Source organism: Dipodomys ordii, unplaced genomic scaffold (assembly GCF_000151885.1).
Source record: "Dipodomys ordii isolate 6190 unplaced genomic scaffold, Dord_2.0 Scaffold18, whole genome shotgun sequence".
In the NCBI taxonomy this organism is placed as follows: Eukaryota; Metazoa; Chordata; class Mammalia; order Rodentia; family Heteromyidae; genus Dipodomys; species Dipodomys ordii.
The window spans coordinates 16,548,585-16,561,083 of record NW_012267234.1 but is presented as its reverse complement, the minus strand read 5'-3'; the positions used below and the strand labels follow the sequence as shown (position 1 = coordinate 16,561,083).

General features: G+C 48.7%; 1 protein-coding gene across 1 annotated transcript in view; it reads right to left on the bottom strand.

The window, feature by feature from the left end:
- The window catches only part of Bco1 (beta-carotene oxygenase 1), a 29,776-nt gene that overhangs the window by 13,177 nt on the left and 4,100 nt on the right, over nt 1–12,499 (bottom strand). Inside the window, exons 3-7 of the mRNA XM_013012777.1 lie at nt 11,025–11,154; nt 8,597–8,744; nt 6,783–6,930; nt 4,302–4,528; nt 3,271–3,528 (exon numbers count right to left, since the gene is read on the bottom strand). Coding sequence (XP_012868231.1) covers nt 3,271–3,528; nt 4,302–4,528; nt 6,783–6,930; nt 8,597–8,744; nt 11,025–11,154 — 911 coding nt within the window. The remainder of the gene's footprint in view (nt 1–3,270; nt 3,529–4,301; nt 4,529–6,782; nt 6,931–8,596; nt 8,745–11,024; nt 11,155–12,499) is intronic.

Genomic DNA, 12,499 nt, shown 5'->3' with positions numbered 1-12,499 from the left:
TTCCCTGGCTGGCTGTTGGACTCTCCCAGGGGCTCGGGGCCCCACATCGGGCCTGGCCACCCCCACCATCAGGTTCCACTGACTTTGGCCTGGGCCTGGGGCTGGGCAGGGGATTCCAGTGTGTATCCAGGGAAAAGATGGGCTACAGCATGGCCTTCCTGCTAGACCTGTGTGTAGGGGGACCTGGAGCCCTCCGATCTGCCTCTGTGTGTCTGTGGACACCTGCCTGACTTCCCCATTTCCACAGGCAAGCAGCTGAATGACTTGAAAGTAAAAGAGACATCTTTAAGGGACAATAAATAGCAATTAACCAGCGTGGCCAGAGCTATCCAAGGTAGGGTTTGCTCTTCTTGGCTCATTTCAAAGCAGCAAGTAGCTACCTGGTGACCTTTAAAATCATACAGGCTAACCTTCTAGGCTTGCTTCTGAGGAAGCAAACCATTTCCTGAGCGTCATGAAAGGTTATAAAATCTCTGGTGTGTGGGCAGCAGGAGGGAGTATGTTCCTCTGTTCCTCTCCGGGCACCAGCCCTGGGATGAGGTCGCCCTTGTGATTCACGCCCTGTGTGCTTCGTGCCACCCTGTTTTTCCCAGAACCCAGAGACAGTCCAGGGCACCGCACCTCAGTGTGTCCTGGGCAAGGGGCACAGAGCCCAGCTCATGGATTAAATAATCCTGGTCACATCCCAAGGGAAAGGAGCCAGCCCCTCCCTTCCTCCCTCCTTCCTTCTTTTATCCCGCCTTCCTTCCCTCTTCCTCCCCGTCCACCCCTTGCCTCAGTGCTGCTCTTTCTGGGCCTGGCTTCTGTCCTGTAGTTGTTTTTTTTTTTTTTTGCTCAAGGCTGGCACTCATTCTAGCACGTGAGCCAGTGCTCTCCTTGCTTTTTAGTGACTAATTGCAGATAAAAAGTTTCATGAACTTTCCTGCTCAGGCTGGCTTTGAACCAGGATCCTCAGATCTCAGTCTCCTGAGTAGTTAGGAGCCAAAAGTGAGCCTATGTACTCAGCACTACTCTCTTTAGGCCAAGCAGAGAGTTTCAGGTACCCAACACTTCTAGCACTGATACTTTACAAATGTTCTCTCTTTTTTTAAAAAAAGATTGTTTGTTTATGTGTAACCTACATGGGCATGGACCTTGCTATGGAGCCCATTTCTTGCCCCAGTCTACTAAGTGTTGGGGTAACAGGTATGTGCCATTATGGCTTGGCTCCTTTCTTTTTTAAAAATGGGGTTCTGGGGAATCGAGCCCAGGGACTATGCATGTCAAGCATGCTTTCTACTGCGAAGTCGCACCTTCGGCCCCCTTCAGGCCTCAGAGTGGAGGCCTTGCACGCGGTGGCCCAGACGGGAGCTGTGCACCTTGGCTCGGCCTCTGCTCTATCTGTAGGGAGCGGGGCTTGTTTGTGTGGCTATGACACACGTTCACATAAGGTAATAAAGAGTAAGTTGAAGAACACAAACAGGAAAGACTGTATGGATGTTAAGCCGAGATGATACTACAGAGTAAGATCAATGCAGGGTGATGCAAATGACCAGAGCTGGACTAGAAGCATGGCTCGGGTGGTAGAGTGCTTGCCTAGTAAACTGGAGACCCTAAGTCCAGTCCCCAGTATCATAAAAATGAAAAGAAAACTCCAAATGTCCAGAACTGGAGAAATGCTGGAGAGAGGAGGGACCATGATTTTGGAGGCAGACAAACTTGGATGACATATCCTGGTTTCTGTATTTCTTGATGGGGTATGGCTGAATGCCTGCACCACAGAGCCCTGGCTACTGGGGGGTTGGCCCCCAGGCCTCCAGAGCCCTGCCCCTAGTCATGGTGGCCCCTCTGGAGCTCTTTCCAGGACTTGGGCCTGCAAGGGTGGATCAAAGCTTGAAAACTAACTGGTGACCTCTGGCACGTATCTTCACCTCTCTGAACCTCAATTTTTTCCCATGTAAAATGAGGGCTCATATGGGGATCTCTTCCTTAGATTGTTTAGATCATTAGGTGACATAAGGAAAATTAAATGCATAGCATGTAAGCCCGCATATCTTAATTGAATTCAATTTGGGTTCAATTAAGGTCAATTAAGTCATGAAGTCACTGAGTTCTGCAGCCAGAAGCCAGTCTCCTTATGCTTAGAGCCTCGCCTTAATGGAGGCAACTTTGACACTAGTGGGCACATCTAGGGTGAGAAGGGACGGCATAAGACCAGAGAGTTGAGTGAGTGGAGGGAGTAAATCCTTGCCAGAGATTTTGCAGGGAATATGTAAAGCAATATTATGAGAGAATATTTACTATTAGGAGAGACATTTGGATATATAAATACTGTAGGTGCAAAAACCAGTAAGTAAAATAGCGTGAACATCTAAGCCATAGAAGGGAATGAAGTATGCATGCGCACCATAATGTAGGAAGAAGTCACACAAGAGGCCGCACACTGTGTGACTCCACTCCTGTGAGAACTGGGATGTGGCAGGGGTCACAGGTCGGGAGCCCCACCTGCTCTTGGGAGCTGATGGTCAAGGGGTGGGCATTTTTTGGGGGGTAATGGAAAATGTTCTAAAATCTATTGTGATGATGGAGGCACAATTCTGTGGCCCTATCAAAGGGCCACAGTTGGGGACTGGTGATTCACACCTGAAATCCTAGCTACTCAGGAAGCTAAGACCTGGAGATGTGAAGCCAGCCTGGAGGGAGAAAAAAAAATCTGTGAGGCTCCATCTCCATCTCCAATTAACTAGCAAAATCTGGAAAGGAGGCATGGCTCAAGTGGTAGAGAGCAAAGAAACTGAATGAGACAGGGGCCCTGAGTTCAAGGCCCAGTACCAAGCTCCCCAGCCCAGCCAAAAAAAGGCCACTGAATTAAACAATCTAGGTAAACAAATTCTATATTATGTGACTCCTATCTCAATAAAGCTGTTAATATTATGCATAGCATGATTAAAATTAAGACATGCATGTATATATAACATTATCTATATATAATATATATAATATGTATATATGAAGGGAGAGAGATTGAAAAAGAACTAGCTAGCAGGTGATGCAAATCTACCCACCATGATCATCTGGGCTTTTAAAAAAAAACAACAACCCTATGTTTTCTAAACTTGCTGCACATATATAGACCACTTTTGGACAATGAAAAAAATAATATAAAAAACCCCGATAGTTCAGAGCACAAAGGCCCCAAATAGACAAAGTTCATTTTGAATTTCAGTGTCTCTCAGCCAAGTGTGACATGAGTGCCCACCCAGGCTCCGATGTTAACTTTGAAGGTGTTACCTTGTCCACGTGCAGGGGCACGGCGAACCTCCGGAGGGTGGGCACCGAGGTAAGCCTGGAGTTCTCCTCAAAGTCCTGGTTCAGGTTGGCCAAGTAGAAGAGCTGGTAGAGGCTGCTGTCTTGGTAGGCGATGACATCAAACAAGATGCAGCCGTCCTCCTCATGGGCGTTGACGTGGTGGAAGACCACCATGGGGTCTGTGTAGAACTTGGTGGGCACGGGCCTTCTGGTCCTCCGGTCAACGATGTGGATGTAAGTCTGGAAGAAGACACTGGTGGTCAGCTCTCCCTTTGACACCCAGCATGATGGCATGGAGACCAACAGCACCCATCCCTCACCAGCACTAGCTCATGACCCTGGAGCCTCGCTTCTCCATTCGGACCTCAGCTGCCTCCCAAAGTGCCAGACAGGCAAAGGCGTCCAGCAGAAGGGAGCCATTTATGGCTGCATTTCTGTGATGGCGTCCTTGGATGGAAGGAAGGATGCTCGGCCCCGGGGCCTCCAGGCCGTCTTCACAGAGGATGCACTGCCCCTCAGTCCATGGAGTGGGACTCTCGGGAGGTGGTGACACCCTGCTCCCTGCCAATTGTCACGTTGGGGAGAATTTTCCGGGTGCCAGGTCTATCCAGGGATGGAGCCCCAAATACTTTGCCCTCTGGGTCTTGTCTCCTCACCACCAGAGCAAGGTCGGCTTCACAGCCGCCCTGCTAATCCTCCAGGGCTGCTCTAGCTAGGCATGGCATCTGCCCCCCAGGCCTCGGGATGGCCTTGCTGGATGTCCCCAGGCCACATAGCCCCTGCGTGGGGCTCACTATTCCCAGGACTGTCAGCATCCAATGACTTATTGAGGGGGGGCGGGGAGCAAAGGTTCCGCCCTCTAGTCTTCATCCTAAACCACTACAAAGGACCAGCCCAGCTTTGGAACTTTCTGGAAGGCTTTCAGGGAGACTGTTCTGTACCTAGTTCTCACCCTACTGCCATGCGACTGCCTTCTGGGGCAGCTAGCCCCACTCAGTCCTGCCAGGCCTCACCTTGTCCTCCCCGTGGAAGGTCATACAGGAAGCCCAGCTCACTCCCCGCATGTATGCCGTTGCCATCTTGAGAATGTCCAACTTGAAAGGTTGCTCCAGAAACACCACATAGTTGTCAGTGAGGCCAAAGCTGTGGTAGTAGCTGGGGGAGAGGAGCGAGCGGGAGGGGATGGAGCAGAACACCTCTGTGTGCTTCAAAGGGCTCGTCCCCTTCTTCTGGTCCTCCTCTGGAGAAAAGCAAACCTTAGGGATCCAGCAGGCACTAACCAGTAGGGGCCCTAGGACCACAGTGCTGTCACCCGCAAACTGTCTTGCTAAAAAGAACCTCTGAGTTAGAGCCACCCAAGAGACCAGGTAGATGGAGAGCCTCCTGCTCAGCCGTGCCCTGGGTGAGCCTGGTTCTCCACTCAGGGAGACTGAGTCCAGGGTCCTCATCACAGCCTGTGGGCTAAATCAAGCCCCTCCCCACTTTTGCAAAGACAAGTTCCTCAGGAACCTGGCCATGCTCTGCATTGTCTATGGCTGCTTTTGCCTTCCAGTACAGTGACCCAGGTGAACCTCTGTGGAAAACACCGGATGGTTCTCAAAGCCTTAAATAGGTACTATTTGGTCCTTTGACAGAAAAAGTTGACTGTGTGAAGGAACATCCGAGGAACGTGCTGAGATGGGGCCTAGGAACTTGCATTTCTGCCAAGCTCCCAGGGCTCCACTGGTTGGCTTACATTCTGGTATTTTGCAGGGAACCTGCATTCAGTATGTATTTTTCTTAGCACTACCCATTATAAATACCCAGGAAGGGACTTCCTGTGTGACCTATACTGTGACAATCAAGCTTGGGCTGTAAGGTGCCCATTTCAGATGGGAAACTGAGGTGTAATAGTTTACCACAGGGGCCAAAGACACAGGGTTAAGCCAAGAAAATGTAGCCTCTTAGTGTTGCTTTCCTCCTCTATTACTAGGGAACCTAACACTCAGAGAGTGAGGGCAGGGAAGAGGAAGAAACAGAATACTCTCATCCTAACTGTAGTCCCGGTACCTCACCTGGCACACAGGGTGATTGGTGTGATTTGGGTTTTCTCAATCCTCTGCAAGAATGAGTCATCCCTGGCCAAAAGGCCTCCCTCCCCACCCAGGCCTGAGGCTGGTTTCCAATGAGTTACCGGCTAAGGTCCCCACCTCTCTTCTGCCACCTGTGCACACTGTAAACAGCTGGCTGGCTGGTGGGAGGGATGCTGTGGGGTTGAGGGCTCATTCTTTTCTTCACAAAGCCAATGGAGCCTGAGCAAAGAGATGAAAAGCACCCTGGCCTGGGAGGTAGGAAATGGAACATAGATACCTGGAAGCCACCAGCAGGGGGCAGGAGGTCAAAGGGCAGCTGCTTGCAGAAGCTAGGGGGTTCCTGTGAACTTCATGTCCCCTAATCTCCTGAGCCTCATAGTGATATGACGTGGGGAACACAAATGCCTAGAAGATGCCCAGTCTGACACTCTAGGATTCTGGGATGGACCCATAATCTTTATTGACTTAATTAATGTGAGTTTCATGTAACAATAATAGTCATTGTACCTTCTGACCTTGGGGACTCATATCTCCCAACAGAGCCTGGCAGTGTGCTCAGGAGGTTCTACAGGACTGGGGGGAGAGGGAGGATCGGGAGGGACCAGTGGTATCACAGATGGAAACTAGTTTCCCAAACCAGAGGGTCAGGTTAAAGCACCCTCAGAGTCCTGCACGGCTGTCCTCAGAGGCCTCTTCTCCTGGGTGTGGGGTGCAGTTCCTAGGAGGGTCCTGGACAAACATGAGCCAAGAGCCTCACCCTCTTCCCCCTCAAGAACATGCAATCATACTACTTGGCCTGGGCTTTGCTCCAAGATCCCAGCCCTAAGTGGAGAAGGCCAGAAAGCTCAGAGAACAGGGTAGGGATCTGGAGTCTATCTCAGCAGGCCTGTATTCCCTGAAGGACCTTGGGCGCCTGGCTGAGGGCTGAGTGAAAGTAGACAGCATAACCCTGGCATTCAGAGGTTTATCAGAGGACTGAAACAGGTGGATGATGGCTAAATTAATGCAATAATGAACTGGAGCCTAGGCAAAAGACAAATGAAAAAATAGATAGATTGGGATGACTGTATGGATGAGTGGTGGGTGGGTGGATGGATGGATGGGTAGATAGGTGGATGAATGGATGGGTAGATGGATGGATGGATGCGTGGACAGGTGGATGGACAGGTGGATGAATGGATGGGTGGATGGATGGATAGGTGGGTAGGTGGATAGATGAATAGGTGGACAGATAGATGAATAATGAATTAAGAAACTGGAGTCTAAAGAATAAGGAAAGGAATCCCAGAAATCTCCTTTCTCCTTTAGGGAAAACTGAGATTTCCAACAGTCAACTGGGGGAAGTTTCACACTATCACCAACAAAAATCAGGCCTGTGCAGCACCCTGGCTAACTGTGCTTAGATTCCTCCAAGTGACCTACCTGGCACGGAGGCAGGGATCTTAAATATCACGTATTTTGTCTTCCCCTTGTCCACAATGGATGTGCCCATGTTGAGAACATTTCCAGCCCCATCATAATGTGGGTGTGCTGTTGCCAGATTTATAGCTACATATTTACGGTAATCAACCTGCAAAATATGATATGACCTGGTCTTCAAAAGGGGAAGTGTGGAAACCCTGTACACACCTTATTGAATCTAGGTTCTGAGACATGATGGGTATTTTCACACATCTCCTAATGGGGGAATAAGACAGGATTTCCCTTTAAAGAGACTGTCTACTCTTGTGACTGAATGTGACCTCACACTGGGATAAGCTAGCCTAATTCTATAGGGGCCAGGTTTCAGGAGAGCTTGTTGTGAGTCTGCGTCCACCTGTTCATGGCATCCCTTCCCCTCCTGCATCCTGACCTTGTAGGTGTCCTCAGCATGGAGGCAGAATGGAGGCCTTACCACAATCATCTGGGCAGAGAGCTTCTGCAGGGTGTCCTGACTAAGTCATTTAGATTCCCCCTTTTATATTCTACAGAGGCACAGATATCCAGGTCTCTCTCCTAGTATGGTTCTGGGAATAGGAGGGGCTACAAAGCCCTTGGGTCAAAGCCAAACTCCACTAACGAGCTGAACAATGACCTCTGCTCTGAACAGGCCAGTCATCGAATGAGGAAGCCAGCTGTGCACTTCCTATCCCAGGAGAGCTCAGACACCAGTCAAGCTGGGCAGGGCTTTAGCTTCATCCTGCCCTTCCCAGCACTTCCTCGTTTGTGGAAAGTGTGCCTGTCTTGCTAGGCTGAAATGGAGCTGGGTATGATTTCCAGGCTGAGAAAAGCAGGTGTTCACATGTCTGTGAAGACGCCACAGCTCTGAATGGCAACTGGAGAAAACAGAGTCTAAGGATTTTTTTTTACCGGAATGTTGACTTGGTTCTTCTATGTTTACTTCTGTGCCCTAGTTCTCGGCCTAATGCCTCCCTCTGCAGGTTGGTATAGGTAGAGCCCCCTTGGGCCTAAGAACTATGGGCAATGATGATGAGGAGTTGAACTATCTCCCCAAAAAGACAGGTTGAAGTCCTTACCCCTGGCACTTGCAAATGTGACCTTATCTGGGGATAGCAATGCTAATCAAGTGGTAGATATCATCCAGTTAGGTTGGGGTCATACTGCAGGAGGTCGGCTGGAATCCGATGATTTGTGTGTTGATAAAAAGTGAGAATTTGAACATAAGAAACACATGACACAGAATGGCATATGGCGATGGAGGCAGAGATTGGAGGAGTTCGTCTACAAGGTGGAGATCACTAAGGATTGTTGGCAACCTAGAAGCTGGAAGAGAATGTTTCTCCCTTAGAACCTTCAAAGACAGGTTGGCTCTTGCTAACACTGATTTTAGACCTCTGGGCTCCATGACTGTGTTACAGGAGATTTCTGCTACTTCATACCATCATTAGACATACGTGTCTAATGATGGAGATAGGGACTAAGACACGGGTTGTATTGACATTATGGAATGGATTTATATGTCTGTCGCCAGGTATACAACCTAATGGTACTGCCAGGGTTTATGCATTTCATCATTGACTAAAACACAGTTATTGTGGCACATGGTTGTGCCACAAGGATGGGAATGATACAATCCCTGCCCTGGGGAGCTGAAAATTTCATACAAGGTGCTGGTCTACAGCAACCCATGCCCTCAAGCGGGGTCCATCCAGGGAGAGCCCTGTGGGAAGCTGAGCTTCCTCCAGGGGCCTCTTTCTTGGGTCAGGAAGGGATGCCAGCTACAGGCTTGCCAATACCTTTTCCAGGGTCTCCAGAGTCTGTGGGTTGATTTTCCTGATGTAGTTGGTCTCTGTGGTGGCATAGAAATCTTTCCCACACTTCATGATGTTGATCAGGCAGTTGTCTGTGAAATCAGGGATGGTGTGGGACAAGTAGGAGAAGGCTCTGGGGAGAAAAGCAGGTTATATCTAATCAAGATGGAAAGTTCTGCCCTACATGACTTTAGTCTTCCAGTTTTCAAACACTTTGCTTCAACTACTGGACAAAAAAAAAAGTACCCAGCCTCAGGTAATACCATATGGAGTGTTGTGAAGGATTGCTAGGGCAACATGGCCCACAACAGGTCCCTTCTGGGCTCTCGAAACTCCAAAGGTCTTCAACACCAGACCCAGTGGTTGCTGGTGGGTTATTTCTGAGAAATTCACAAAGCTCTTTGGAAATCATATAGGGATCCGTAATGGCTCCCTAAACCTAGCAAAACGGCTAATCTCAGCTTTATCCAGGAAGTGATGACTTAATAACTTATCATGCATTTGCTCAGAAGGCAAACTCAAAGCAAGCATGAAAACACAAAGAGGGTTAACTGGGACAAATGTCAAATACTGAATCCAGAGGTTGAGTAGTGCTCCCCCTGCTGACAGAGGGTGTAACCGCAAGAATGCTCTTGCAGGTTGTGGCTTTAAATTCCTTCCCTCCCCCTGCCTTTTCTTGCTGGCCCCTCCCCTGCTCCAACCCATGGGCTAGGGTGAGGTGCCAGGGAGAAATGATGTCAGCTCTAGAAAAGCAGAGGCAATCTATCACTGAACCCTTTCATAATTCCTCCATGTCTGGAGTATCAAAAAGGAGATAACAGGGTGTGGTGGTACATGCCTGTAACCCCCAGCTGTGGGTCAGACCACCAGAGGCAAAAAGAACCAGGCCTATCAGAAGAGAAGGAGCAAGCAAAAGAGACTAGGGGTGTGGCTCCAGACTAGGGGTGAAGCTGCCTAGCAAGCAAGAGGCTCTGAGTTAAAAACCCTAATGTCAATAAGAGACAGAGAGATGGAGACAGAGAAAGACAGAGACAGAGACAGAGAGACAGAAACAGGGACAGAGAGAGACCGTTGGCAAAGTACCCAATGACCTAACTTCCTCCATTAAGCCCCACCTCCTAAAAATCCTGCCAGCCCTGGCAGGAAAGTCCATGAGACTATCTCCAATTAACCAGCAAGAAGTCAAAAGTGAAGCTGTGGCTCAAGTGGTAGAGCACCAGCCTTTAGTGAAAAAGCCAAAGAAAAGTGCCCAGACCCTGAGTTCAAGCTTTAGAATGGATTAAAAAAAAATTCTGCCTTTTAAACACAGACTATAGCCTATCACATGCTCTTTCTAGGCCTTGCTTTTTTCTTCCTTCATACTTAACTTTGAAATCTTAAGCCAGGTGATGGTGGCTCACACCTGTAATCCTAGCTACTCAGGAGGCTGAGATCTGAGGATCATGGTTAAAAGCCAGCCTGGGCAGGAAAATCTGTGAGACTCTTATCTCCAATTAGCCACCAGAAAACTGGAAATGGCACCTGTGGCTCAAGTGTTAGAGCACTCCCCTTGAGCTAAAGAGCTGAGGGACAGTGCCCAGGCCCAGAGTTCAAGACCCACAACCAAAAAAAAAAAAAAAAAAAAAAAAGAAAAAAAAAGAAATCTTTCCTTACAGCATGTAGAAAGCCTTGCCACTCCTTTTCTTTCTTTCTTTCTTTTTTCCTTTCCTTTCTTTTTTCCTTCTTTTCATCTTTCCTTCCTTCCTTCTTTCCTTCCTTTCTTTCTTTCCTTCTCTCCTTCCTTCCTTTTCCCTTCCCCTTCCTTCCTTCCTTCCTTTTTTTTGTGGTACTAGGGAAGGACTTAGGGCCTTATACTTGCTTCCAGGCCAGCTCTGTCTCATTGCTTTTTTACTTAAGCACCACATTTTCTTGTTTAGTTTTACTGCTATTCATTTAATCATTTCTCTGTGGATGGATAGTTGGGTTGTGTTCAGTTTCTTGTTCTGACAAATGATGCAGCCATGAATAACTTTGTGCATTTGTCATTTCAGACATGAGTAAGTATATCTCTAGACAGAAGGAAATGTACATTTGTAATTTAGACAGATAATTCCAAACTGCTCCCTGACCAGGACAGTGTCTAATAACTTGTCAAATGCTCTTTGCCTTTCAAGAGATCAGTGAACAAGAATTATGTAATGTCTATGGGCAAAGGCCTGTCGTATAGAGTTTTTTGCTTATGTGGTGCTGAAGAATTGAACCCAGGGCCTCAAGCATGCAAGGCAAGCGCTCTACCACTGAGCCACCTTCCCAGCCCCTCGTATAGAGTTTTTATATACCCTAAAGAGGATTGTCAGAGGAACTACTGATGGCTTGTGGCCATCAAGGATGTTACAACACATGCAATGTGGTCAGGTTCTGCATGGGAAGTTACTTGGCAAAGATGTTTTTGCAGGGGTCTGGGTAGGCCATCGTTCCAAACTCCGACACCACGATCCTGTTGGCCTCGATATTGGCATTATAGGTGTCACTTCTTAGGTATTTGCTCCTGTAATAAACTTCACCTGAAAGAGGAGAGTCAGGTTAGTCCCAGGCCGGCACCTTTCCCAGGCTTACGATCCATGACAGCACGGGAAGGTTTTCACTGGGGACCACAACAGGGTGCTGTCATGAGAGCCGCTGTTTCAAGGAGCGCAGGGAGACTGATTTCACACACATCTCCTCACTGGAGCTCCATTTCCACGGGAGGGATCTGAGGCTCAGCAACATTCGGTCACCTGGCCCAGCATTGCCAGGCCATTGGCCACCCATCCTGCCATGTGTCCCTCCGGAGCAGGTACAGGCTTGGAAGCCTTTCCAAAGGCTGCATTTCCCTGGTGACCTGTAGCATCTCATCTCTTTTTAAACTGCCACTGCAGCCCCAACTTCCTGTTGAGGAAACTGAGGCTCAGGGAGATGAAGAGATGGGGCTAGGGGCAGAGGACCTAGGATCACGAGTTTGATGCCAGCCTGGGCTACGTGGTGAGATGCTGTCTCACAAATAAATCAATAATTAAAATAAAGAGGCCCTCGGGTAACTTCAGTGGAAAATTTCCACTTTAGACCAAACTAGGGAAGATTTTTAAGGCAAAACAAAAGCAAAAATGTAGGAAAAAAAAAAACAGCTTGTAACTTCCAGCAGAGACCAGTAGAAATGAGTACTTTAGAAGACAGAGAGATTATTGATCCCAGCCATCTCAGCAGGAGTTAAATACTGTGTGTGTGTGCACACATATGTGTGTGTTTGTGTACGCGCATGAGTGCACGTTCCTCTTCTGCCCTGAAAAAATATCAAACTTGACCTGGTTGATTCTGAGCAGGAGTGGTCTGTTTACTATGCTCCTGCAGAAGGAATTCGGCTAATTAGATGCTCTGGAGCACTGGGGGTGGGGGTGGGGGTGGGGCTTGGTGACTCCCTCTTAAGTCTCGGCAGTGACAGGCTTGAGCAGTTCCAGACACATTTTTCTAGGCTTCTCAGCTCCTGCTTCCGCAGCTGCCTGTGTATGGGAAACTGGCCGCCTGGGCTGAGAGTTTACATTTCAAGTGGAAAGAATTCAGCCTTTCACACTAAGTATCCCCTTCTCTCCTAGCCCTCATGCTCAAGCATCTTCGCAAAGGCTAAGGGATCGCCGGAGAGTGACCAGAGAAGGACGGGCTGGCCTCTGCCCCTGTGTGGCTCAGGACTGAGGCCTCAAGTTCTCTGCCCCCAGGACTTTCCCGGACCGCGCAGAATTTCAGCAGCCTTCAAGTGTAGACTGTGTACCAGTGAACCAGACACCCAGTACCCTCTCATCTCTTTTCACTACTACTACAACCTCCAACTTCCAGTTGGGGACAGTGTGGTTCAGTGAGATGAAGAGATTGGTCTAG